Here is a 27474-nt window from a genome sequence, read left to right on the forward strand (position 1 = left end):
CTCCCCTCATTAATGAAATCTCTGTCCTTCCTGATGGCTGCGCTAATTACTGAGTTCATTAGTGGCCCGGCTGGGGGCCCAGAGAGGGGTGAGCCCGCTGGGGCCTGCGAGGGGTCCCCCACCCTGTGCCACACTGACAGACTGCCCTGGGACGGCCACTGAGCAGAGGGTGGCAGCGGCCACCCGGGTGCTCCACCCCACCCCAAACTCGGCCCCACTGGGGGTTCTGCAGCCAGGTAAGGGTTCCACGGGGACATTCATGTGGGGTGCAGGAGGTAGGAGCTCAATGGCAGGGTTTGGAGGGTTTGGGGACCAAGGGAGTGGAGGGCAGAGCAGAGCCCAGCCCTGTGGCATCAGGACACTCCTTTGTGTCTGACATGCCCCCTGCTCTGGTTCAGCCCGTCTCATCACTGTGGGGATCCTTGCAGGGAGGGGGGACTGTCAGGCAGGATTTGGGGCTCGCTGCAGCCCAGGCCAGGGTTGCAGGATGCCTGCAGCTCTGGTGGCCGGGACTGCTGGCTCAGCAGGGCAGCCAAGATAAAGCTGCAGCAATCCCACAGGGCTGGGGAACACTTAACAGCAGGGCAGGAGGCCTGGGGACCTGCCTGCTGCTGACACCTGCCTCTCCCACTTTTGTGGACACTGTAGTTGTTCCCTAAGGCCACCTTCAGGACTGGGAGCCATTTCAGTCCCTTCTCTCTGCCAGCATCAAGGGCATCATCAGATACCAACCCTTGGGACTGGGTTCTGGGGGCATAGGACGGGGCATAGGGCAGGGCATAGGGCTGAGCCATGCCACCACTTCATGTCCTGTCCTGTCTCCCGAGGTTCCAGCCCCATGTCCCATCTCTGTACCCCCTTTCCATCCCCAAGAGGACCTTGGGGCTGTGGAGACTCTCAAGGCAGGGAGGCAAAGCCAGGAGTGACCAGGGATCTGGCTTCCAGATGGCGTGTGAAACAGCCTGGGGACAGTCCCGTGGTCAGGGTGGTGATGTGCCAGTCAGGGGGTGGGACAGGGATGCCCCAGGAAGATGGTGCTGCATTGCTGTCACTTCATGGAACCTTTTTGGGGGGAGAAGGCACCAAAAAAATCCCATTTCTATGGTCCTAGTGCTCCACGTCTGGGAGGGTCTGGGGGTTTTAGGGTCTGGGGAATGAAGAACAGTGGCCATCCCCATGGCATCAAGGCACCTCTGTTTGTGGCTGATGCCCACATGTCCTGGTCCAGCCCATTGCTATCACTTTATGGAACTTCTTGGTGGAGTGCAAAAGCAAGACATTTAGCATGGACTCAGTACCTGGGGCCAAGAGGGGAGGAGGCCTGGGGATGGCTGAGGAACCACCCTGGGCACAGCCAGCCTGTGGGCAGGGTGCAATAGCATCTGGGGGGAAACACCCCATGAGTAACGGGGCTCTTAGGTGCCACAAAGTCTTGGAGGGCTGGGGGGACCTTGACTCTGGGCTGTCCCTGCCCTTATATGGTGAGCAAAGGCTGGGACTTAAGGGAACAAAGGTCTCCTGGGTGCTGGCACCTGAGCACTCCGCCAAGGTACGCTCACCTGTGCACCCAGCTCTGCAGGGAAGGTGAGGGGCTGGGGCAGGGTGAGGGGATGAGGGTGGGCATGGTGGAGACAGCATGTCCCATGGTCATCATCACTCCTGGCATCAGGTTAGCCTGGGGATTGGGCACTCACCTGAGCCCCATCTTGGGGCTGTGCTATGGGGGATGCTTCCCCTGGGACTGAGGTAGGGCATGTGGGTGCTTGTGGGGCAGCACAGGGGGGCCAGGTGGGGTTTCACAGGGCTGGGAAGCAGAGACCTCCCAGCTGGGCAATGCCAGCCCTCCCTGCCAGCCGGGGAGCACAGGGTGGCTTTGCCTGACTCAGCCCCTCTGCCTGCTTGAGGGGAGCACTATCAGCCTGGCAGAGATGGCCGTGGACAGCCTTGGCAGCACTGGCACTCAGCACCCCTGTGGAGCCAGGATGTGCCCTCCCTGGCGGGGTATGGTTCTGCTGGGGGGCTTGGAAGCAGGGAGTCTGAAGCAGGCAGTGAGTGTGTGTGTGTGTATCCGTGTGTGTTGGGTGTAAGCAGTGGCCATGTCATGCTGTTCCATTTCATGCCAAGCCGTGCCAGGACAAGGCTGAGCAGGGCCAGTTCCTGCTGGTCCTGGGGAGGAGCAGGCCACCGTGCAGCAGCGTCACCCAGCTGCAGCTGCCGTGCTGTGGGTGTGCACTGCCCTGTCCTGTGCTTGGAGACAGGGCAGGGCACTGGGGCACTTCTGGGACCCTGCACCTTCCCAACCTGGACCCTGGTACGGACTCATTAGCTGCGGTGCCAACCAAGCTGAGGGGTTGGCAGCCCCAGCTGGGTGCACACAGAGCTGGTACCGCGGTGCTGGGGACCCTCACCCCGTGCAGCTCTGTACAGGGGGGTTACAGCTGGGCTTTCTGCAGAGCAAGCAGGGAAGCAGATGGCACAGCAGGTTGGCTGTGTCCCAGCTCTTAATGACACTGCCTGCCATTAACGAGGGTGTTGCCAATGCTGGCAGGTCCCCTTGCCGGTGGTACCTGTCACCATGGTGGAGCTCAGCGCCAAAGTCTCCAGGACCCTGAACAAGACCACGCCAGGCATCCAGATATGGCGAATTGAGGTGGGAATGGGGACACATCGTTGGGGCTGCCTTGGGTGTGGGGGTCTCTGTGAGGGAAGATCCTCCCTTTGTGTCCTCAGTAGCTGGGTTTGGGTCTCAGTGCAGCATCCAGGGCTAAACCCAGCAGGTCCCGGTGCTGGGGCAGTGGGGTGCATGGGGCTGGGCTGGGGGCTCCCCCACCAGGGCTGATGTCTGCCTTCCTTCTGCAGAACATGGAGATGGTGCCCGTGCCCACCAAAAGCTACGGCAACTTCTACGAGGGGGATTGCTACGTCCTGCTGTCGGTAGGGCAGTCAGGGGTCACACAGGGAACTGGGAACCTCTGCCCTGAGGGGGCTGGGTGTAGGGAGAGATGTCTGTGGCCAGCATGGCCTGGGGACACAGGGGCTCTTCTAGCGGGGACCGGTGTCCTGCAGACGCGCAAGTCCGGGAGCAACTTCAGCTACGACATCCACTACTGGCTGGGCAAGGAGTCAAGCCAGGATGAGCAGGGGGCGGCAGCGATCTACACCACCCAGATGGATGATCACCTGGGCTCCGTGGCCGTGCAGCACCGCGAGGCCCAGGGACACGAGAGCGACACTTTCCGCGCCTACTTCAAGCAGGGACTCATGTATGTCGGTCACCCCTGGGACCTGTTCCCATGGTGGGTGACAGTGGGGAGGGGCCTTGTGGAGACATCCCCAGCGGGGATGGGGACAGCTCTGTCTCAGTGAGGTGGGGGAGGAAGCAGGAGGATCTGGAGCTGGGCTCCATCTGTCTGTTACCACGTGTGTGTACCCTGTACACCGCCCTGTGCACAGAGGTGGGAGGGAGACACCAGTGGTGTGAGGAGGGGGACCCAGGGCTGACACCATGTCTGTCCCCTCCCAGCTATAAGAAGGGTGGGGTGGCCTCAGGCATGAAGCACGTGGAGACAAACACCTACAATGTCCAGCGACTGCTGCACGTGAAGGGCAAGAAGAATGTGGTGGCAGGAGAGGTGAGTCATGGGATGTGTGGAGTTTGGATCAGGATCAGGCCAGAGCTCCCCCCAGACACAGCTGCCTTCAAGCAGGGCACACAGTGGGTGTGGGATGATGCTGCCTTGCCTTGCAACTGCTCCCCAATCTCTCGGGGTAGGGAGGAGGAATATAGGCTGGAGGCCCATATTCCTGAGTGAGAGAGGATCCAGGCATTCTGCTGCTTGACACCCACCCTTCTCAATCCCATCCTGCTGCAGGTAGAGATGAGCTGGAAAAGCTTCAACAGAGGAGACGTATTCCTGCTGGACCTGGGCCAGCTCATCATCCAGTGGAACGGCCCTGAGAGCAACCGAAACGAGAGGCTGAGGGTATGGCCAGGGGGTCCCAAGGTCCCCTCCTGGAGGAAGGGGGTCACCAGCCACTCCCTCCCTCATGTGGGCTTATCCCTTCTCCCCTGGCTGCAGGCAATGACCCTGGCCAAGGATATCCGGGACCGGGAACGTGGGGGCCGTGCCAAGGTGGGCGTAGTGGATGGTGAGGATGAGGATGCCTCACCAGGACTCATGAAGGTCCTTAAACACGTGCTGGGTGAGAAGAGGGACATCCAGCCAGCCATCCCTGATGTCAAAGTGGACCAGGCACTCAAATCCTCCCTCAAGCTCTACCAGTGAGTTGTAGGGGGTGGGTTATGCACAGGGCATTTTCCATGGTGTCAGAGGGAGCCAGCAGCCATCTCTGCTATGTCCCACAACTCCCAGCCCCACGGACAGACACCAAGAAGGGTCAAAGCTACAGCAGGGGTAGGGATAAGTCCTTTGCATGCCATTGGAGCAAGAGGAATCCCAGTCGCCAAGAGGATTGGTACCCGATAGAGATGTTTGTGCAAGCATCACCTTTGGTTGCTGTGGCAATGCGCCTCAGTGGCCCCGTAACATCTGACTCCCCTCTGTTCCTCCTTGTGGCCATGAGTGAGCTGCCTGGCAAGGCAAGCTACAAACCAGTTTGCCACCGTGGCACAGCCAGAGAGCCCTGGGGTGCTCCCTGTGTTGTGATCTGGCTGGGAAAGGGGATAGGGAGGGAGCAGGCCCACTAAACCCCACCACCCTGTAATGGGGATGGGATTTTCCAACCCACTTTCTAAGCCTTTTTTCATCTCTTTCTCCTGTCAGTGTCTCCAATGCCAGTGGAAACCTGGTCATACAGGAGGTGGCAGTTCGACCCCTAACTCAAGACATGCTCCTGCACGAGGTCTGTCACCCATGGGATGCTTGGGGATGCCCAGTTCCCTTGGCAGCTTTAATCCTTCAAAAGCTGAATTTGGTGTGCTTGCCTAAAGTCCTAATTTCTGTTGTTGCCCCTTCTTCAAGGACTGCTACATCCTTGATCAAGGAGGTATCAAGATCTTCGTCTGGAAGGGCAAGAATGCCAACAAGGAGGAGAAGCAGCAGGCGATGAGCAGGGCGCTGGTGGGTGCTGGGTTAGGGGCTTGTTATGCGATAGCCTGACTGCTCCCTGGAGTGCCAGGCACTCCATGTCCACACTCTGTGTTTGTATCCCACCAGGGCTTCATCAAAGCCAAGAACTATCCGGACAGCACCAGTGTGGAAACAGAGAATGATGGGTCCGAGTCAGCCATCTTCAGGCAACTTTTCCAAAAATGGACTGTCCCCAACCAGAGCAGTGGGTTGGGCAAGACCCACACTGTGGGCAAAGTGGGTGAGTGTCTCCTTCCCACATGGAAGGACTTCTTGGATTGGGATAGGCAGGCTGTGGGGAGCTCCTGTGGCCCAAAGGGATTTGGCTCACCCCTCTGCCCTTCCCCCAGCCAAGGTGGAGCAGGTGAAGTTTGACGCTACCACACTGCATGCCAAGCCCCAGATGGCTGCCCAGCAGAAGATGGTGGATGATGGATCTGGAGAAGTGGAGGTAGGGTGGCCATGGAAGAATGTATGACCCTCTCAGGTACCCCCTTTGCTATACCAGGGGATGCTGTGGGGTCTAGGGTCTGCAGGGCAGGAGTATGCACCAGCTCTGACAGCAGAATATCCCTGTCCCACCAGGTCTGGCGTGTGGAGGACAATGAGCTGGTGCCTGTAGAGAAGAAGTGGCTGGGCCATTTCTATGGCGGGGATTGCTACTTGGTGCTCTACACCTATTTTGTGGGGCCCAAGGTGAACCGCATCATCTACATCTGGCAGGTGAGACCTCCAGGTCACTGCCCCATGGGTGGGGGACAGGGGCGTACCTCCCTGGACTGGGGGTGCTCTGCCCCTTGGGAACAGAACTTCCCAAGAGGACGAGGGGGGCGGTGATGGGTGCTGAGTCCCCCTGCCCTGCCCAGGGCCGCCAAGCCAGCACAGATGAGCTGGCCGCCTCTGCCTACCAAGCCGTCGCCCTGGACCAGAAGTACAACAACGAGCCCGTGCAGATCCGCGTCACCATGGGCAAGGAGCCGGCCCATCTGATGGCCATCTTCAAGGGCAAGATGGTGGTGTATGCGGTGAGCACAGGGACGTTGGGGCACGGGCAGGTGAGTGAGCTTGTGGCACTGGTGGTGACCTCCTGTCCCTGTCCCCCAGGGTGGCACATCACGGGCAGGCAGCACAGAGCCCACACCCTCCACCCGCCTCTTCCAAGTGCACGGCACCAACGAGTACAACACCAAGGCCTTCGAGGTGCCCGTCCGCGCCTCCTCCCTCAACTCCAATGATGTCTTTGTGCTCAAAACCCCCAGCTGCTGCTACCTCTGGTATGGGAAGGTGGGTACTGCTGGGCACTGGTGTGGGTGCCTCCACCTCCAAGACAACTGTCCCCACCTCCTCTTCCCCCTCTTTGGCCTGAGCCAGTGATGGAGCAGCTGTGCTTGCCTGGCAGGGATGCAGCGGGGATGAACGTGAGATGGCCAAGACTGTGGCTGACATCATCTCCAAGTTGGAGAAGCCGGTGATTGCAGAAGGACAGGAGCCACCTGAGTTCTGGCTGGCCCTGGGGGGCAAGTCCCAATATGCCAGTAGCAAGAGGTACCAGTCTTGTCCCTACCCGTGCTCAGGGGTAAGATGGGCCACCAGTCCCCAAGCAGGGTGAGTCTCATTCCCATCACGTTGACCCCTCTCAGGCTGCAGGAGGAGAACCCCTCTGTGCCCCCCCGACTCTTTGAGTGCTCCAACAAGACAGGCACCTTCTTGGCCACAGAAATCATAGACTTCACCCAGGATGACCTGGAGGAGAGTGATGTTTACCTACTAGACACCTGGGACCAGGTGAGCTGGGGGAGCATGGAACACAGGACAGACCTTTGATCCCACAATTTGATATTCCTGTGGCTGGAGGACCTGCATCAGCCAGAGTTGGTGGGATGGGAGGCTGGAAATCTGCCTATATGTGGTCCCACGATGCTTTTTTCCAGCCTTCTTGTTCCAGGGAATTAACTCCCCAAGTCCTTCCCCATGTGCCTCCAGCCATGGCCCCAGAGGGCTCCATCTCACCCCAGTGGTGGACACAGTAACTTTATTGCAGGTTTTCCTCTGGCTTGGGAAAGGCGCCAATGAGTCAGAGAAGGAGGCGGCAGCAGTGATGGCACAGGAGTACCTGCGGAGCCACCCCAGTGGGCGTGACCTTGACACCCCCATCATTGTGGTGAAGCAGGGTTATGAGCCCCCCACCTTCACCGGCTGGTTCCTGGCCTGGGACCCACTCAACTGGGACGTGAGTCACGGGGAGGGTTTGAAAGACCAGGGAGTCCCTTTGCAGAAGGGACCAGATGTGGGTCTGGCCCCAGGAGCAGCTCCAGGGTGGGGGCAGCAGCTGGCCTGACACCTGTGCATGCTGAGGGGCTGAGCACTTCTGTCTCCTTCCCAGGACAAGAAATCCTACGAGACGCTGAGAGCTGAACTGGGCGATGAGAGCAGCCTTGGGCAGCTCACCTCAGTAAGTGGCACAAGGAGAAAGGCAGCTGGGCTGGGTGGGGGCACAGAAAACCCTCCCGTCCCCTTGGCAGGTGACAGGAGGAGCTGCAAGGACAGATCCTCAAGTGAGCAGACACCTGGAGCCAGCCTGGGGCATCCATCCCTGGGCCAGTCCCTGGTGTGACTCTGCACCCCCCACTCAGGTGCTCACGTCCAGGCAAGAGGTCTTCACTGCCTCCACCACCCTTGTCCCCACCAAACTGGAGACCTTCCCCTTGGATGTCCTGGTGAACACCGCAGCCGAGGACCTGCCCCGGGGCGTGGATCCCAGCAGGAAGGAGGTAAGATGAGGCCAGGGGGATGCTGGAGGGGGAGACAGGGAAAGCCCCTCCCAGTTCTTCAGCTCAGCCTCCTTTCTCTGGCCCCAGGACCACCTCTCCGATGCGGACTTCCAGGCGGTTTTTGGCATGAGCCGCTCTGCCTTCAGCAGCCTGCCCTTGTGGAAACAACAGAATCTCAAGAAGGACAAAGGACTCTTCTAGGGCAGGAGCCTGGGCACAGGGACAATCCCAGCTCTTTAGTAAATAAAATAAGTGCGAAAGACAGGGCTGTGGTCTCTCCCATCTAACCCCAAGGGCCAGCCCCAGGTGTGGGGGTTATTTGGTTAAGAGCTGGCACACAGAGACACACAGGTCTTGACTGGGCCCCAGCAGCACAAGGCAGGACCCTCAGCTCCTTTTCCCTGAGGCCTTCCTTTGACCTCGCTGTGCTCAGAGGTGATGCACAGGCTGGGCATGCTCGGGGAGCCAGGACTCTCCCATCCTGCAGCTCCGGGCTAAAGGTCCAGTATACAGCTGGAGCCACTCCCTGCCTTATCACTTGAACTGCAGTAAATACGTGTGGTACCAAAGGTAAATATGGGGACACTGCCTGTGGGGACAGACACCAGGGATCACTTGTCCTTGGACCCAGGAGGGGCGGAGGGCATCTTCCTTCTACCTGGGCTCTAGAAGGATGCTGAGAGGCACTGAGGTGTCCCCTATGGGGCCACGTCTCTCTCAGGGGGGCCAGGATGGACGTGTGCTGAGGGGCGCTGAACACACACAGGATGTTCCCAGGCAACCGAGCAAAGTCCCAATGCAAAAGGGGAGGTGGAGGTGCAGTGCCCATCCAGAGCCAGCAGAAATAAGATTCTGAATCAATAGAGGGTTAATAAAGAGGTTTTAATTTCACAAAAATCTATCTACACATAGTTTAAAAATGGGCAGGGGGAACCCAAGAGCAAAAACTGTAAAGAATAGAGAGGAACAGGTCTGCTAAAACACAGAGAAAAGCACTGCTCCACATCAACAGTGTAAAGAACAGAAAGTCAGGGTGCAGGCAGAAGCCAGCAGGAGGCAAAGCTGCAAACCACATGGACAGCAGCTGCCAGGGGTCCTGCACCCCTTTTTCTCTCTTTGGCGGGCAATTACAGGGATAATTAGCTCCATTAAAACAAAGCAGATGAGTTATTCCCAGCCCCACGATGTTCCCCATTGAAGCAGGAAGTGCTGAGCTGGCAATCAGCCCTTCCTCAGATGCGGGACGGGAAGGAAGGAAGATGCACGGGTGATCTTATCTGTGCTGCACGGAGCAGGGGGCGAGGCGAGGCCACAGGTGTTGCAGAGCTCCGTGCTCTCCTCCCCTCAGTCCCACTCTGCTGCTCCCTCCGGCTGGGAAAAGTCTTTTTGTGCAGCCCTGCTGGCCAGGGCTCCCCAGGGACCCGCACACAAGCTCCAGTTCAGTGACACGAAAGCTCTGCCCCTCTCACATTAGCGGTGTAAATCAAGACCAAATTATTGCAGCTAGACAATGAAGCAACAGAAGGAACAGAGGGATGGGAGTTCCTTGAGTTTCTGTGATGAATCACACTTGTACTAAACTAGGTTGATTCAGAAGTGGGTAAATGTTTAACTGAGGAAGAGCGGCCCACGTTCAGGGCCCACAGCTAAGCTTCACCTGCCTATACCCAAACACAGGTATCCCACGTGGAAGGGCTTACTGAACTTGCTGCTGCAACAGCGTGAGCAGTGGGAATGACAAAACTAGTGGGCAGAACATCTCTTGAGAATTACATGCCTGTCATCCTCCCCCCTGCTCTTGGGCAGGGAAAAAGCTGGCTTCTGCAAGGAAGGGGCTCTGTGGACACTCCTGCCCTGGTGAAAGTGCAACTGAGCTGCCATATGCCAAACAAAAAACCTTAAATTATAGTATATGTCTGAAAATTCTTAATGACTAGCATAACAAGCAAGAACTTTTCAGAAAACAAGGAACACTGTTTTCAAGCATCAGCTTTTGCACCTTGATCCAAACAAAACTGGTTTTAAACAAAAATTACTGCACTGAAAAATCAGGCTATGTTTGCTTTTATTATAAATTAACTGGAGTGTAGCGCTTTGTAAAAACAACCTTGCCACCCAAAAAAGCAGAGCTGACTTCTGATACTACAGGAATACCAGTTATTTACAGCACAAGCATAGGATGTGCTTGGGGAAAACAGGTTTGCCCTCTGGACGGAGCAGTCCATCACATTCGCAGGGCGATCAGTTCAAAGGACAGCTCTCACGTCAACAACTCTTCCCGTCACCCAGAATTCGACCAAAATTAGTATTGACAATAGAAAAGTATAATGCTTTGTAATAAATAAATACCCCCAACCTCGGGCTGCATCTCACCAGATAAACGCTCTGGCATGTCTACAACCCAGCCTTTGCTGCTGGCTCAGAGACCAGGAAGATGCTACCCTGACCAGGGCCCTGGGCTCGTCCCACCTGGGGACAGGGAGGGAGGACAGTCTTCAGCACACCAGGGTCCCCCAAGTGCTCGGTGGGGAGGACACCACGCTGTCACTTGCTGTTGCTGAGCACAAGTGGGAAGAGGCCCCTGAGGGCAGTGACACACCCTGCTGAGGTAAACTCCAGTGTGGAAGTGCCTGCTGTCTCCTACATCGATGGTTTTGTCTGCTTTGCTGCAGCCAATTTATTCCTGAGAAACTCCTAATGATAGTTTAAAAAACTCAGAAACTATCTCAGTGGCAAAAAAGGTGATTTTTTTCCTTTTTTCCCTTAAAGAAATCTTTAATCTCTAAAACTCAGGCTGCAAAAATCAGAACTAGAGGCCAAAACAAGAGCAACTACTCTGCTTACAGCAACAACTTCTCTGAAATGAGTAAATGTCAGTGTAAGGAAACATCTGCCCCTGCTTAATTAGTGCAAAGGTGCTGAAAAAAAATGAACTTAAGAGGCTTCTCCCCCCACTACTGAAACAAGCTATAAAAGGAGCATCATGCTTCTAAAACCCAGCAGATAGCATCACTTCTTCCTAACCATGTTCTGTTAATGATGAGCAAGGGCCTTCTGAAAGCTTTCCACCCGGTTTAGTTTCACAGTTTTGAGCACTCTTTCACTCCTCAAAGAGAATGGAGACGCGGCTGCAGTACAAAGCCTCTTACCCTGGGGTAACACAAGACCATGGCAAGAGCACGGTTCAACCACAGAGCAGTTCAAGTGCCAGGTGCTGCACAGGAAGGGCAATGCCAGAACATTCTTTCTCCCCCAGAACTGCTGCTGCTCTATTTGCTCCAGGTACCTGGCTCTCCCAGGGTCACATCGGAGCAGCCCTAAGCAACACAACTCCAGTGTGAAACACAGCACACCCAGCGAGAGACCTCGCCTCTCCAAACGGCACCGATGCAACAGCCTCATGGAGAAAATGCAGTCAAATAACAGAACTTGTAAAACAAAAGAAATCACATATATAATCTCACGCCTAAATGAGGATGACAGTGAATGGTGTAAAAAAAACAACAGAGCTGCCACCAGGTATCAATACATTCCACAGCACCGACAGTTTGTTTCCTGGAACCGCACGTAAATCGCAGAGTGCTTACAAACCCATGAATGTCACAACGCATCAGCTTGAGTGATTCCAAAATGCCTGTTAGCCAGATGACTGGCAAGAGCCTGCTCAGTGATCTGGCTTTCCAGTGAATATTACTAACACAACACACGCCAGGTTACAGTCTATTGCTTAAATTGCTCTTGGAGAAAAGAAACAAAAGCGCCAAGTGATATGTAAATCTTCACCACTCACGTCTCACAGGTGAATGGGCTTTTAAAGTCGAGTCTCTTTTTGCACTATTTTTTAAACCAGTTTATGAGCAGCTGTAGTCTTGTGGCTTGTTAAAACTCTTTAAGGCTCCATGCTGACAAAATCATTTGAGAAACATTGAAAATTTCACCACAGGAGGGTCGCTCTGGATGTCAAGGTTTAAACACAAAGTTCAGGCCCAGGACTTGCACAGATGGTTCAACAAACCGAGCGTCCCATATTTCTACCTTTTGTCTCATATTTTGGCCCTGAGCTGTTTGTTACTCCTGCGTGGCTGGCACAAGTTCAGAATCTTCCTTGCTCCTCAGGAGGAACAAGGTGTTTTACTCTTCACAGAGGCTGACGAACTGATCTTCCTACTTCCATGCTAAGTGGCTGTGCATTTTTTTCTGTTTCTAGTAACTCATCGAAGATATCTCTAGAACAGAAGGAAAGACCAACAGTGAAAATTTTGTACAACAACAAATCATTACATAAGATAGCCCTGAGGGAATCAGCAATTGGATTTACTCCACAAACTCAAGCATTACAAATTCTGGCAAAGAGAGATGTCTACTCTGACATCTCCAAGCAGCAGCACACAAGACAGGGACACAAACCTTCTAAAGTTCTGTGTGCCTGAAAACATTTCTACCTACAAACCTCATTTTGGCTGTGTCGTGAGATGGCCATGGCTGCAATAACACAACTTAGGAGCATTTACAAATATCACAGCACTTAAGGAGAAGATCCATGCTCCATTATGATTCCTGCTATAACACGTGCACTGAGACACTGAATCCTGTTCTTAAAACACAATTTAATGTATTTGTTAAAAGACTATGTATTATTAACATACAATCCCACACCTCTGAACTCCAAGCACTTAAATTTTGTCATTCTGGAGACATTTTCATCCCAGCAGAGAACCAGAGGAAGAAGAGAAGCCCCCTTCCTGACAAGCAGCAGGTAATTTCTAGGACCAACATTCCCCAAGACACCTACTTGTGCATGTAGAAGAAGATGTATCCGCTTCGGTCTCTGTCACACTGAACAGTGGTCTCTAGAGTTCTAGACACTTCCAGGTCATTGTAGGTGAACCAGGACTGCTTCTTGATATCATAGACATCACTGATATAATGACCTTAACAACAAAATCACAGAATGGTTTGGGTTGGAAGGGACCTCAAAGGTTATCCTGTTCCAAGCTGCCTGCCATGGGCAGGGACACATTCCACTACACCAGGCTGCCCAGAGCTTTATCCAGCCTGGCTTAGAACACTTCTGGCAATGGGGCAAACAGCTTCTCTGCACATCTTTCCATGCTACACTTCAGCCAGTGAGCTGGTTAGCTAGGTACCCTAGTCCAGCCACCTATGTCAGATTTAAATGCTAAAAGAACCTTAAGATCCTGGTCCCTCAATCAGCTGGTAACAAGCACAAGCAATTTTACAGAGCCCATAAGTTGTACATTTCCTGCGTGCCACTGTCAGGCACCGTGAGATCCCCAACCTGCTCCCCTCTCAGCAAGTCATGACAGAAGATTTGCTTTGCTGGCTGAATTCTTCCCTATAAATAATTACGCTATGGTAATTCTGTATTACAAATTTCTCAAGCTAGGTAAGTGATGAAGAATAAAATGTGGCATCTTTTACCTGAAGATGATGTGCTTCCAATATGGCTGACGATGCTGATGAGACGGTAAGAGTGAGGAAGCTCTCCTGTCTGGGGGAAAAAAGAAGTACAATTAAAGCTTTCAGGCATTCTTTTTTCACCCCCACATAGCTTATGGACAAGATGTATTATACCTGAGATATCAGCTTTGGCTACTGTGTTCAAAGCTGCAAACCAATGAAGGATTACAGAAACAGACACCCTGGTTCACACCAAATAAGGAGTCTTTCCAGAAGTGGGAAATGTGTATTTAATCTATCAGCAAGTCAATGAGCATGCCAAGGAGCCTCTCTGACCTCAGAACAGATGCTGACATGAGCTCTACACTGCAAAGTTTTCTAAACAACCATTTCCTGAGCAACTTCCACTGATGTCAGAATTAATCCAGCAAATAAACAGAAAAGCCAAAAAAGAACACCAAGCTTACTTCTGAAATATCAAAGACATACCATTAATAACAGTACAGAGATTCAACAGCTAATACTGGATATGTAGCCCAAATTCTTGTCCTGCACCTGTAATGTCAGTGGACAACACCCTCTTTACATACAGGAAACATGCTCTTTCTATTCCATGGCTTTTGACAATTTACTTTTTAATACTCTCTTGACCAGGAAATGTTACTTCTAGAATTCACTGACAACACTGTTAAAGAGAGTATCTTAGAGAAACTCAGGTCTCTGCAGCTGATAAATTTTTTTTTTAATTTGGGTTTTGTTTGCTTTGGTTTGGGTTGTTTTTTTTTTCTTTTGTAATTAACACAGTAAGACTTTGTATAGAAATTTTCTATGTTTTCACTTTAGAATATAAAATACCTTTCTAGCCTCTACACCTGCTCTGTAAAATTACTGTCAAGACTATAAAGAATAACTATATTTCTCATCTGGCTTTTGAAATCATAGATCACACCTCAGCATTTCTTTTCAGCTCTTCTGCTTCAGCTTCTGAATACTCCATGTCCAGAACATCCTCATTTCCAGAGTCTTCATCAGAGCCAACGCTGTCCAGGAGAGAGCTGTTAAACTCTAGATAGCAAGGAAACAATGATAACTGCATGAGAAGCTGTGGACCACACAGGAATTTACAACAGGTTGAGGTATATCTACCCACACAAACAGGCATAATAAAACGTCAAGCTTCATTTTTAAGGAAAACAAGGGGATACTGCAATTTCCAAATAAAAGCTCTTGCCCTTTTCCAGCTTGTCAGAACAACAGTTAAGTATCTTGGAATTAATTTTAGCACCATTTCCCTCATACTTTTCCAAAAGGGCACAATGGCAATGACAGCTGGGTGATAAAAGAGCAGTTAACACCCAGTTGGCTCTGGAGCACCAGTGGGCTGCAGACAGGACAGACAGCAAAAGGACAGCCAGACTGGTCACTAAGCTGTGAGTTCCTGCATCGAGAAGCTATGAATTACAGTTTTAACTATAAGTTGCATTAACAAAGTGCATTTTGGAATTAAAACTGGCATCAAAATGCTACTGCTGGCAGCAGGCATCTTTTCATTGTTTTCAATGGTAAGAAGGCTGCTCACCACAGGAACTTCCAGTTTGCTTGGCTGAGCAAAATGCACGCAGCTTTCTGTAAAGAGCCGGAAGGCACCACTGCTCCCTGTACATGCTGTTCCAAACTTCCCGGGGTTCTGCAGCTACCCAACTAATTTAAGATTTTGTACAGTTCTCATTAGGAGAAGTAGCTATGCTTTCACCAGTTAAATTAAAGCTATGGAGTCCCGGGTGGATGAAAAGTTGAGATTAACAGGACACTGCTCAGGAATTTTTTCTCTTCTGTTTTCAAGAGACTATCACGCCAGCTGTGATGGAGTTGTTTTGCCAAAGAGATTCTCACACTGTTTGTCCTGTTAAATCATCAGTCACTGGATTAGTATAATCTTCTTGGGAAGTTTACAGATGACTCCCTTACTTAACCGGGAATCCTTTGCTGCTGCTTTCCACACTCATTTGGGCTGTAGGAGAGACGAGAGCCTAGAAACAGCTGCTTTGGTAGGTCTGTGCATGAAGCACCTGCCATGGGAATTGCTCAAGGCTACTTCACCAATGGTGCCAGGATGACTACTGGTTCTCTGCTTATGGCAGCACTGGGATCCCTCATAAGACAAATGTGACCAGCTCTGCATTCAGGATGATGTACCTCTCCTTGAACAGCTGCTTCCTGATGCCTTACAAACGAGACAGCAGCAAGGAAATGCTTGTGTTTAAGACAGGCAACTGCAAATCAAGGGGATGAAAGCCTTGAATTCTTCCTGGATATGAATCAAGGAAAACCCAAGAAGGCCTGGTCACTTAGTCTGCCAGGGCTCAGGGTGAGGGATGCCTAAGCAGTATTCAACCTACTTCTCTTCAGGAGCTGACACAGGTTCATCCAGTAACAACTGAGGGCCTTTAAAAGGCCCTGAGCAACTACAAATATCTTAACACAATACTTTATTATACTTTCCTCTTTGGAGCAGGAATTTTCTCTCAGTTATGCTTTGCTATGCCAGATTGTATGAAATCACTTGCATGCCAGCCTCACACAGATGTTAAACAGTGCCTGAGGAGGCCCACAGCACTGTCTGGACTTGGAGGAGACAGCACATTTTGGGTTTCCTTCCTCACCCCCAACAGCTATACCTGGCAGTGAGGTCTGTCCCCCTCCCATCCCATATCTGATAGAAACAGCACTGATTCATTTTTCCAGGCAAGGCTAGGGCATTCATTAATCAGCCCTAAAATAGCAAAGCAAGTAATAAATAATCCTTATGTTCTGACTAGGGCTGTTAGCATGCTGGCTTTGCTGGGAATGCAAAGTTTCAAGATCCACTGTGCTTTCTGTAAATTCATATTATTCATTAATGTATATTATAGGTGTTGCTTATAATATATTACACATATCTCTCTATATATCTCTATATCTAACTAAAAGCTCAAGAGACTGAAGTAAGTAATTTTTCAGCTTAAGTTTTTCCTGGCATTTGCTTCCACAACCAAGAACAAGAAAAGCTGACCTTGAGCGCCAAACACAACAAAGCACACACCAAAAGAACATGAATCCCAGCTGTCTTACTGACAGGCCAGAGCTGCACTCATACACACATATCAATTTTCTCTTAAAAGCAGCATACTGGAAGAACTTAAAGAAGTTTCACCTTGTAGACTTAATTCCGTGGCTCGTTTGAGGTCATCATCCTCTTTCTGTTCTCGTGCCTCCTAATGGGGAGAGAACAAAACTTAGCTCATTGAGACATTTCACTGTTTAAAATTCTTGTGGTGCTCTTTTTCCATTGAAACTGTGCCGCTCTGGTTTCTACAACAAACTTGACATTGTAAATTAAAGGTTCTGTGTGAAGGAATGTTTGCAACCACCAAGAGTCCAATGTTCCCGTGCAACAGAACCTGGGACAAACCTTCATTAAGGCTTGTCAAAGCTCCTGAAGTTTGGTATGCAGCAGAGCGAGTCTCCAGTAACACCAAATGCTTTCCCTGGATCATTAATTTGAAAAGCATCTGAATGAATTTGTAACCCCGTGCTCAGGAAAGCTGTCACTTACACACAAAGCTCCTCACACTTCAGCAAAATTTAGTCTACTTCTGACCAAAGCCAGCTGAGGACACAGTCATTAAATCCTGACAGATTTTGTTATTTTTAAGCCATTTGAAAGTGGAGCCAGTGGTTGTATCTAACAGGTGCAATCCACAAAGGCAGGATGCAAAAAGACATCACTAAACAACCAGGTATTAAAAATATTACCATGACCAAGCAGCAAAGAAACCTCAAGTCAACAAACACTTCAAATGTTTGGATAATATCATGCCCCTATTCCTCCCACTACTCTTGAAAGCCCAGAGCTATGGCAAGCCAGTCAATAATACTTAATGAACTGGCTTCTTAATTTAGGGTTTGAGTGCTTTCAGCACACCTGAATGCAGCACCCCAACTATGTATTTCAAATCAAGATAACCACAGCTACCAGATTTCCATGCCTAAATCATTAGAATAGCAGATTTTTGCTATTCTATTTTGCTATTCAGAACTGTAGCAGAAACCCACTCAAAGGGCAGTTTTACATTACTAGCATGAGGCCTTTTATCTCACTACTTCTAAAGGATTTGGGAATCTTTGTTAAACTACTCAGCATTGATGAATCAAAGCTACATCTGGCATGGAACATACCAAGCAGCACCTCATAATGAGTAATGGGAGAGGAAAGAAATCCAAGAGCCATGGAAACATCAGATCTCATAAGGAAAACCATGACAGCTTTGGTATTAATAGAGAGCAGACAAGGGCACCTATTTAAAGGAAGACCTGGCTAAGTGCTTGCTTTAGTCTCTGCTGCTTGGTTTAACTTGTAGGAATCAGTTACAGGTCTTGCAATTCAAGTGGAATACAGATAGTTAGCACACAACTCAAGAGTTCCATTTTTTCCAAGACTAATTTAAAGGACCTGTTTTCAAATAAATTATTTGGGATCCTTTTTCCACTTTACTAATAGGGAAGGATCACACAAATGCTCAGTTCCTACATTCTTCACTAAGCATCCCCTACTCACTAGCACCAGAAACACACCTAGGATAGACACATCTTTAGTCTGACCTGATGTGGCCATTCTTAGCCTTGGCTTTGAAACCTGCCTCTTTCACTGAGTCTTGCCAAGACACACTGTAAGGAACTGCCAGAGAAGCTAAAGGTGGGCTGGAATCTTGATGTCAGAGAGGAAAAGATTAGTTGAGGTTATCATAGTTTTTAATATAATGTGACAAACCGGTGCACAAAAGCACACAGGGAGCTCTGAGAAATCCGTGGGTCTGTGATGTGATGCACAGTTTTCAAAGCACATTCAAAATGTGCCCAGATGCATCCAGTGTCATCATTCTAGTGATACTGGAACTATAGAAGAAACTCAATTTTTTTTCCATCTAGTTATCTCAAAAAAGCAGAATAATTCCTTTGCAGTTACTGCCTGAATGCAAGCTTTGCCTTTAGCTTTCAGGTAACCAGTGTTGGGGAAGACAACTTAAGGAAGCAAACTATTTCTTACTTGCTCTTGAAGGCTTTGAGCCAGTGCCTGCTGAAGTTCTTGTTCTTCCCTCTCTCTCTCCATATCGTACTGCTGCAGCCAGTCAACCTCCCCTTGGGAGCCTTCTGGAGTTTTGTTTTCCTTATTCTCATCAAAATCTTTAGTTATCTCAGTGAAACTGGCAGGACCTGAGGAATCACAAAGTACAGTTTATACTTTTATGGTCTTCTATTTCTTACCAGCTAAGTCTTCTTTAAATCACCACAATCCTTGCAGCATAGTGACATCTATTGACAGGGAGCTCACCTGCCATAAAACACCCACACAAGAGTCAGATGGAAAAAGCTCCAAAGTGCAGTCTTATACTCATTTTAACTGGTGCACAATGAACCATTTGATTAATCCCTGAACCTGTTCTCTTCTTAGCCTTTCATGTTCACTCAGAAACAGCAAGTTTAACTACAGAAGCCACACACCACTAGGTTTCTCCAGCCATGAACCTGAATTTCTCTGTAAGAAACCATGGATTATAAAAATTTGCATTGCATATTATACCTCAGAGTACTACAGATGAAGCCACAATAAAAGCCAAACCAAATGCAAGATGAAAAAAGCAAAAAACTCAAGCACTGTTTAAATGTGCTACCTTTTGCTTCAGCTAAGAGCCTCCATTTTGTGAGCACCAGGTACAGCTTTAAAGGTGCATGAAGATGATAACTTTTTAGTTCACCTCTGAAGTAAACATAATGGCAGAAGTGCTTTATGGAACATCCAAAATGAACATTCATTCAACTGCTGCATACACTCCTGCAGTTGCAGGACACTTTGATTCTTGCTTGCAACTAAGAAAGTGTCAGGACCTGCTCCAACAGCTATCAGGCAGCAGCACGTGAAACTTCATGGTTATGTCCTGTGCAGCAACATCTGCTGATTAGTTATAACAAGGATAATATAAGGCAGTTTCAGTGAACCCTTAAACAGAAGACCAACAGCACTAGAACCACAATCCATCAGTCTAATCCTTCCAGGTTGAAAAAAAAAACCCAGAATGTATTACATGAGCTTTGAAAACTTCCAATATAAGAAGAAATACAGAACTTATATTAAACACATACTTTTTGATTAAGAGTCACAAAAAAAGCCTTCAAATAATTACACTGTACTTTCCAAACAAAACCTGGACAGAAATGTGGCCACATTTGATCACAACTCTATTTCACAACACCATAAGCAACATTACTGCATAAAAAGGAGGGCATAAAGCAGGCTGATCATAATATTATTTTTATAGCCTTCCACCATCAAGGCTGTCAAGAGCTGTCCATTGAAACAAGTGTCATTTTTGATAACAGTGGGATATTCTGTTGTTAGTTAACCTTCTGGGTCTTAGAGGACGCACGTGTATTGTTGGTTTCTTTTTCCAAGCTAGTGCAATTAAAAACCTGAAGGAAAGTATATAGCACACAATAAATGACAAACCACTTATATTTCCTTTAGCTGGCTAAAGGAAGACTCATCTTCCCCACACTCAGATCACACAGGCTCCTCCTTGTACTCAACCATGTCTCTGCCAGAGGCCACAATTCACTTGACTCTCTTAAGCTCACAAATCTACTCTCACATAAAAAGTTTTAGAAAAAAAATACAGATATATAGCTAAATTCATTAGTAACTAGTGACAAAACAGCTGCATTTAGTCTTTTGTTGTGAGAACACTGCTACTGTGCAGCCTAGGTTACAACAGCTACAGAAATTAAAATACTTTCTGCTCATGGAAGAGTCAGTTCTAGACATGGCCAAATATTAGGAAATTGAATTGTCTGGCACAGGAACCTGTGGAAGCATGTGTTAATCAAGAGAGGAAAAAATGGAGATTAACTTTGAATCATGGAGGTGACAGACTTACAAGAAAATACATTTTCACAGTTTGATGAATTAAATGTTTCATACATAGGGAAATCATAAAGTTTAAGTTCCTGAAACTCTGAGCAAGTCAGAGTTTCAGCAGTGCAATTGGATCCAGTTCCTACCACCAGCCATTACCAACGTCCTTTAGCCCACTAGAGTCCAGTTAAGATGGTTGCTTTGCCTTACCTGAGTCTAATACTGTTTTGGGTTTCTCCACCTCCATAGATTCCAGGTTTTCTGGCAATTCCTGAATTTCATCATCTCCCAAACCAGTGTCTGGGCTGCTTGTGGGCTTATCTTCATCCTGGCTCAGAGACAGAGAAGCTTCCCTTTTGCTAATCTCTAAGACAGCTGCTAGGAGCTCATCTTCGCTCATCCCATCAAAACCAGCATTACCCAGCTCAGGTTTATCACCCTCCATTTTACTTCTTTTTGAACCCTAGAGGTGAATGGAGGCATGATTAAGTGGTTGAATAAACAGGTATATAACATCAGTTTTACATTTCCGTGAAGATTTATTTTTATTAACCCCAGGGAGTGGGAGCTTGGCACTGTCAACATTCTCATTACTGTCTCATTACATGAGACTCAATGGAGAGACAGCCTTTATAGCTACACTTACTCCACACACACACAAAAATTAAATATACACTACAACCAGTTTTTACAGGACTTGTGGATTGACATACACAAGATAATTCTTCCCTTCTCCTTCTCTTCCCTTCAAAACATGTTTCCCCTTTAGGTTTTGATGAATTCTCAAGCCCCTGGCAAGTCAATGCTGAGATATAAGCAGGGAAACTGCAAGTTTGTTAACAAAGGATGAAGCAGCAACATGAGAGTAACTGAACTCAAGTATAGGGATGGATGAACATAAACTAAAATTGAGCTGGTATGCAGAGCAATTAAAATTAGGTTTTGTGCTGCAGATTTGCCGTATGAAACCTTGATGTGAGTAGAGGGAGGAGGGCAGGAGCTGCAAACCAAGTAAAAAAACAGTTAAACAGGGAAAGGGAGAATTATTCTTTCCCAAGGAAAACAGAATGATTTTCATTTGGAAGAAAAAAGACCTTGTCTTAATCTCAATTTTCCTTTTTATAGTTCATTTTCCTAAAGCTGATGCTCATCAACTCCTACACCATCATAATTTGCAAATAATATAGTAAATTCAAAAATTTTGATATTAACTGTTAATCAGGAGGTTAACATCCATGCATGCATGTTTACACAATTACACTGTTTATCATATGCTTAGAATTTCTTTTCCTATATTATGTTAAAATGGGGTAAGATAGTTTCTATTAAAATGTATTTATCCAGATCTTACTGCAAACTGCAGTAGGATGAATCCCAGAACTTTGTTAAAATGAACAAAAATTACATTTTTACTGCTGCTTTTTACTCAAATACCGCAAGCATTTTGTTTTGATAAGGCATTAAAACTGCCTTATCAAACAAGATTAGTAAATGAATTAACTAACTAAACTACTTGTTCTAGACATGTTGCCCTCCAAGAATTAGAAGTGCCAAATTTAAACCTCTCTCCTCACTGGTATTTATGCACTGAATAAATAAAGCAGAATACCTTTTTAAGCTTTCTGATTTCTCTCTCTGCACCTGTAGGCTACCAGCATCAAAACTGGTTTAGCTCTTCAGCAAACCCTAGTTCCAGGCTCTCTGCCAACAACTACCACTAATTCAGTGGATGGACATTAAAGACTTGGCAGCATCTGTGCAATATTTGAATACAACTTTTCTACTAGACATTATTTGCATAGATTTTAAATAGCTTAGGCTCTAAGACAGGCTGCTTTAAGTAAGCATTTTTAAGAAGTCCTTCAAATACTACTTCATCTGCAGAAGCAGAGCTCACAGGAATTGCAGCTGTGCCCTGTTTAGCTGGATAACTGCAATTTGTCCCTACCACCCAGTGCCATATACAGATGCTATTCCAGTTGTTCTCCCACACAGCAGGGACCTTTTGCAAGGAGTGCCTGGCAAGGGATGCACTTGCCAGACAAAGTGACCACCAAGCCCTTAATGAAACCCCATCCACGGCTCTTTTGAGAATCATACCAAGAGAAATGGTGCAGCAACAGTACTGCCACTTCCAAAAACCAGGACCAGAACAACACTGAGAAGAACACTGGTTAATGGTAACACACAGTTGGTCAGGCCTGTTGTTGAGAAGTGGTCAATATGCATGGCCACAGAATAAAATAATTTATGTGAATCATCACCACCAGTGTCTCTTTCCCACAATAGGCTGTAAAGACTGTAATTAATTTGTTATTCAAATCTGCATGCTTTATTCCCACAATTTCTGCACTTACAGGGCTTGAGCAGTAGAAACTACCTACTCTTCCTCACCAACAGAACTCTAGGAAGGATCAGTTAGGACAGTCTGAAATACCTTTTCTGTACATAAGAGGAACTTCAAAGACAAGCTTGTTTCCTTCCCCCAGCTGCAGCCAGGCTAGATGTGCCATTCAGGATAGCAGTTACAAGACCTTCAGCAAAGGATTTTCTGTGTTTTCCCACAGTAATCCATTCTGTCCCTACATACCCTGACCATCAGGAAGTGTTCCCTAATATTTAATCTAAAAATTAATGTCTGCAATTTAGTCTATTACTTCTTCTTCTATCCACCACAGGCACAGGAGACAGCTCAAGTGTTTCTATTAACTTCTTCCCCTTCCTTGAAGACACAAGCATTGCTTACATGTTTCTTTAAACTTAAGACCAAACTGAAGACCACTTGCCTGGCTCTTTCTCTCACAATCTTCCTTTCTAGACCTCTGACCATTCATGTTCCTCTCCTCTGGCCTCTCTCCAGTTAATCTATAACTCTTTTCAGTCCAGAGCCCAAAGATGGAAACAGAACTCCAATTAAACCTCAATTGTGAGGAAAAAAGGAGGGTTACTTCACACAATGTGTATGTAGGCTACAGTTCTGTCTAGATACTTCTACTTTCAACCTGCCTGACCTTGTGATTGGCACCTTTCATGACCTTTCAGAAGGCCCACTGCTTTCCCAGCTTTCCTATCCCACATTTATAGTCAATTAATCCTGATAAGATTAGTACCTTTAGCCTGTTCCTAATGAACAACCTCTCCTATTTTTATGCAGTTTCTCAGATTTGTCAAGATCATTCTTATCTGTAGTTCTGAGCTTCATCAACCTGGCAGCTCTTCCTAGCTCTGTATCTTCTAAAAATTTTATACTCAGTATCTGTTCATTTATAAAATACTGGGTCAGGATCCTCCCTTGGTTTGATTCTCCTATCAGATCAGAAACTGTAGCTATCTTCCTCTTGTTACTACTGCTATTCATCCACATTTACACCTCTCCCTTAATATCATAACCAAGGCCACAAGTCTCTGCTTGATTAAAATAACCCTACGAGCATTGTCAAAAACTTTAGCGAAGCAAAAGCTTTAAAGAAGTAGAGATGCAGGAAAGTTCCTATGCACTAGGCCTGGCAGCACTCTTAACAGAAGAAAGTGGTACTGCAAGATAATCCTCCCCTAAGCTGCTTCTATTCCCTTCTGGGTCATCATTTCTTCCCACACAACTCACCTACCTGCTAATACACTGGCCTGACAGAGGCAAAAAAAACCATCTTGGCAGCATGAACATTAGTCACAAGGAAAAGCTCAAAGGCAAATTGAAGTTAACTGTGCCATTACACCAATGAAGTTGGTCTCTTCACACTTCTATGTGTCTGCCTACAAAGACTGTTAGCTTCAGGTTCTAGAAGCATTTAAAAGCCACACTTGAACGAGGACACAGATTAGATGTGCATGAAATTCTCTCAAATGAATATTTTGCTTAGCCCAACTTGTACTGGACCTAATTTAATCAAGGGCTTTACTGCATATTTTATTATTGACAGCACATTATACTTCAGCCCAGGAACATAATCAGTGGAAGTTACCCAAAGGACTGCCCAAACTGCTAAGCAGCTGGTATCCATGACCTGAAAACTCAAGTTCAGCTGCGATGCAATTACTTCTGTTCCCAGTGGGAACCCAAGACAACTGTAGAGAGAGGTCAATTAGCAAAGCACTCCCTTCCAGCATTGCAGTGCTAATTAGGAGGCAAAAAACCTCATCTGACATCAATGTCACTCACTTTATGCTAAAAAAAGCACACAGCAGACATGAGCACATACAGGATCTAGTACATGAAAGGTTGTGGGTTTTTCCCTTACCTTTTCTGGCTCTTCTTGCAGTTGCTGCTGATCTCTGCTCTGTATGTTACACAACCTTTGGCTATGGGCAACAGAGCGTTTCAATGGCTCATCATCACTGTCAGAATCTACATAGAATGCTGCAGAGCTCTTTGACTTGAAAGTGTATTTTCTGTAAATTAAAAACATGGCTATAAAACTTCACATTGTAGCATTGATGCACTGTAGCATCATACAAACAACTCAAAGTAACTGTTGAAGCCGTGTTTTCACATTGGGGAGCAAACTGCAACAACTGACAATGACAATTTATTCATATGGCAGACAAGGTTTTCAGAAAAGCTTTATTCTATTGGGTTAACTGACATGTCTACTTGAAGCCTGCAATAATAGCTTACAACATTAAAAAGTGTCTGGCTCTTGCTTTTGAGGTGAAGAATTCTGCACTTTATTGCCTTGCAATCCCAGACTGAACTCATTTGAGACAAGGCCACATTAACACATAGAATTTGGCATAAATCATTTGACTTGAGTTTAAGCTGAAGATAGGACTTCTCACAACATCTCCCAGATAAAGTACAAAAATGCACCAATTTTTCATTTTTCCTCTTTGCTCTTCCATTAAGATAAATTTTTGCTTCTTTGTAACAGAAGACAAAGGAGTCTGGGGAAGTCACAATTTCTGTTTTATTAGTAAGCCTGGTCTTTAAGCATCCCTCAATGCAAAAACATCCAGTGTGATATCACATTTTTCACAGTAACAAAAACTGGCTGCCTCATCTTTGCAAATAAACTTAAGGAATCAACCACCTGTTCCCAAAACAGCCACTTTGGCTCTTTAGAGTCAGAACAAAGAGCTAGATTGCAGAAGTAGAAATCATTTTGCTTCTTAAACTAGGCAAATTGCACCATTGATGTTAATTTCAGCTACCATGCAATACCAATAAAACTCAGATATGAAAAAAGACAGTAGCTGAAGTAATTTACAACATAAAAAACAGAAAAGAAATAGAAAATCTAAAAATGCCTTAGAAACTACAAAACCCCAGGCCATAGGACATGGACATTTCAGAGCTATAACTCACCTACAAGGTGTGGAAGTGCTTACAGTACAGGAATTCACCATTTGGGAGGCTTTCAATGGACGGGAACTATTAAAAGAGTAAAATAATTTATTGCAGTAGTTACAGTCTTTAAAAAAATAAGTGTTTACTTGTCTGCTATGCATGCAAATCCATGACCAAAAGAACAAGCAGAACACCATTATGTACTTGCTAATTGCTTAGATTTACAGTAATAACTTCATCACACTATAAATAAACAACAGTTGTTCAAAACCATGTATAATCCTTTAAACTTGATTCACTTCTTGGCAATGCACCCTTAGGGACCAGCTCACAAATTAAAGGCTCTCAGCTCCCATGTCAAGACAACTCATTCCTTTACATTTTATTCCCACCAACACTTGAGTTCCTGCACCCAAACCACAGTCTCCTGCTGTTGTCTGGATCAGCCGGTTTTCTGGCATATCCCACATCTTAATTTCTCCTGCCTTACTTAGATTCCTCTGAACCAACTTCCTGCTCCATTTAATCCTTTCAGGGGCTCCTCAAAGTCCATCACTATCACTACACATATATCAAACAGATAGTAGCCACTGCAGAAATCTTTTCTAATCTTCCTCCTAAACCAGAGCTCCTTCTCCCCAGTCTAGTTCCCCTTCCACTCCCTGGTCAATCACAATGGTTTCCATGACTGAAAAAAACCCCCAAATACTGGAAAACTATTTCCAACTTATTTTCAAGTATTGCTGGTCTGGTTAGCATAAGGTTTGTTGTGTTTGAGATTTCTACTGTTAAAACAAACTAATGGGAAACATACACTTACGTCTCAAAACACCACAAAACATTTGGCAAAACACCTGCCACACTGCTGAACACATGCACCAGATGTGTCCTAGCTCACTGTAGGTACCCTGGCTATGTCACTCAGCAGAGGCTACAAGAGACCTAAGGGTTTCTTGCTCCTCATTCTGCCACAGGCTTCCTATGTGACAACTGGCACATTTCATCTGTCTCACATCAGGCAGCTGTACAGAAATAACAGTCACAGGGAAAAGGAAAGAGTATTTTCAGCATGCAAAGTGCTCAGATACTACAGTGGCACAGGAAAGACAATGAAAAATGAATGACAGCACAGGAGGTGCAAGTGGAAATTAGTAGAAAAAGGTAGGATGTTTTGTCTTCTAACCGGAGTTAGAGTGCTCTGAAGGGAAAGGTAATCTAGATTTCTTTGTACTGAGAGGCCTACATTTTAAAAATTACTAGCAGAAGTCTTCTTAAAAAGAATTTAAAGTTATTTTCAAGGACAGTGAATAATATTATCTTGCCAAATACTCCCTAGATAATGCCCAACTATCTCTTCCTACTATTTCTATCTGCTTCCTTTCCAAACATGTTCTTATGACAGCAGCATTACAAACCAGCAGCACACATCTGAGGCTGCATAATTGAAAGGTTTCCTTCCCCAGACATCCTCTGGGGGAGATGTGACAAGTGCCCACCTTGTGGCACACGTGATTAATGGAGCAGGGACCAAAGCTGCACACTCACATGGCAGAATGGACACTCCAGCCCAGCGTCAGCGGCAGCCTGGTGCTTTCCGTGCAGTGGGAAAGCAGGGTTAAGTATCTTGGAATAACCACCTGCTGCCCGACTTTGTGATTGAGAGACAATGCTACATTGAAGCTGTATCGTTTCAGATGAAGAATCAGGACCCTGAGAGAGATGAGAGAAGGACAAATGTTCATCACAAGACAGAAGTCAGTGAAACCTATTAAAAAAACAAGTAAGCCTTTTTTTCCAAAGGCATTCACCTGACCAAACCAGATTATTACTTTGGGGTGGTAGGCAAATGCTGACCATCTCTTATCTGAAAGACACAGGTAATTATGCCCCTGTTCATCACTCAACTTGTACAATATTAAAATTCCAGAATATATTTTCTGTATCTGCTTTGTTCACATC

At 47.1% G+C, this 27474-nt stretch overlaps 2 protein-coding genes across 7 annotated transcripts in view; one reads left to right on the forward strand and one right to left on the reverse strand.

The window, feature by feature from the left end:
- The first annotated feature begins 25 nt into the window (after positions 1-25).
- VIL1 (villin 1) lies at positions 26-8125 on the forward strand. Of its 4 annotated transcripts, XM_085584270.1 has the most exons (20): positions 26-1584; positions 2549-2650; positions 2860-2934; positions 3067-3263; positions 3524-3632; positions 3873-3983; positions 4080-4282; positions 4785-4863; positions 4983-5081; positions 5178-5331; positions 5441-5541; positions 5676-5813; positions 5957-6115; positions 6195-6374; positions 6490-6635; positions 6731-6875; positions 7132-7320; positions 7474-7542; positions 7724-7861; positions 7949-8125. In XM_085584270.1, exons 2-20 carry the CDS (start codon positions 2576-2578, stop codon positions 8060-8062), a joined length of 2481 nt encoding a protein of 826 aa, XP_085440396.1. In that variant the 5' UTR covers positions 26-1584; positions 2549-2575; the 3' UTR covers positions 8063-8125. The 4 variants fall into 4 exon arrangements, with proteins under 4 accessions (XP_085440396.1, XP_085440394.1, XP_085440395.1 ...); XM_085584268.1 differs by having other exon boundaries at positions 2860-3263; XM_085584269.1 differs by having other exon boundaries at positions 3873-4282.
- A 599-nt stretch (positions 8126-8724) lies between these two features.
- USP37 (ubiquitin specific peptidase 37) overlaps positions 8725-27474 on the reverse strand; it is a 34310-nt gene continuing 15560 nt past the window's right edge. For all 3 annotated transcript variants that reach the window (XM_085584265.1, XM_021526218.3, XM_085584266.1), the window contains exons 15-24: positions 27061-27225; positions 25534-25599; positions 24470-24620; positions 20442-20694; positions 18369-18535; positions 16476-16536; positions 14232-14347; positions 13304-13373; positions 12654-12792; positions 8725-12087 (exon numbers count right to left, since the gene is read on the reverse strand). In XM_085584265.1, the coding sequence (XP_085440391.1) occupies positions 12000-12087; positions 12654-12792; positions 13304-13373; positions 14232-14347; positions 16476-16536; positions 18369-18535; positions 20442-20694; positions 24470-24620; positions 25534-25599; positions 27061-27225 (1276 nt within the window). In that variant the 3' untranslated portion in view covers positions 8725-11999. The remainder of the gene's footprint in view (positions 12088-12653; positions 12793-13303; positions 13374-14231; positions 14348-16475; positions 16537-18368; positions 18536-20441; positions 20695-24469; positions 24621-25533; positions 25600-27060; positions 27226-27474) is intronic.

The sequence above is a fragment of the Lonchura striata genome, chromosome 7, assembly GCF_050655825.1.
Source record: "Lonchura striata isolate lonStrDom1 chromosome 7, ASM5065582v1, whole genome shotgun sequence".
NCBI lineage: Eukaryota > Metazoa > Chordata > Aves > Passeriformes > Estrildidae > Lonchura > Lonchura striata.

Excerpts from the sequence above, each read along its gene's own strand:
- VIL1 (XM_085584267.1), top strand. The coding sequence starts at position 2,576 with ATGGTGGAGCTCAGCGCCAAAGTCTCCAGGACCCTGAACAAGACCACG. Across the intron at positions 6,116-6,194 it reads GCAAGATGGTGGTGTATGCG|GGTGGCACATCACGGGCAGG; the intron begins GTGAGCACAGGG and ends CCTGTCCCCCAG. Across the intron at positions 6,876-7,131 it reads TACTAGACACCTGGGACCAG|GTTTTCCTCTGGCTTGGGAA; the intron begins GTGAGCTGGGGG and ends ACTTTATTGCAG.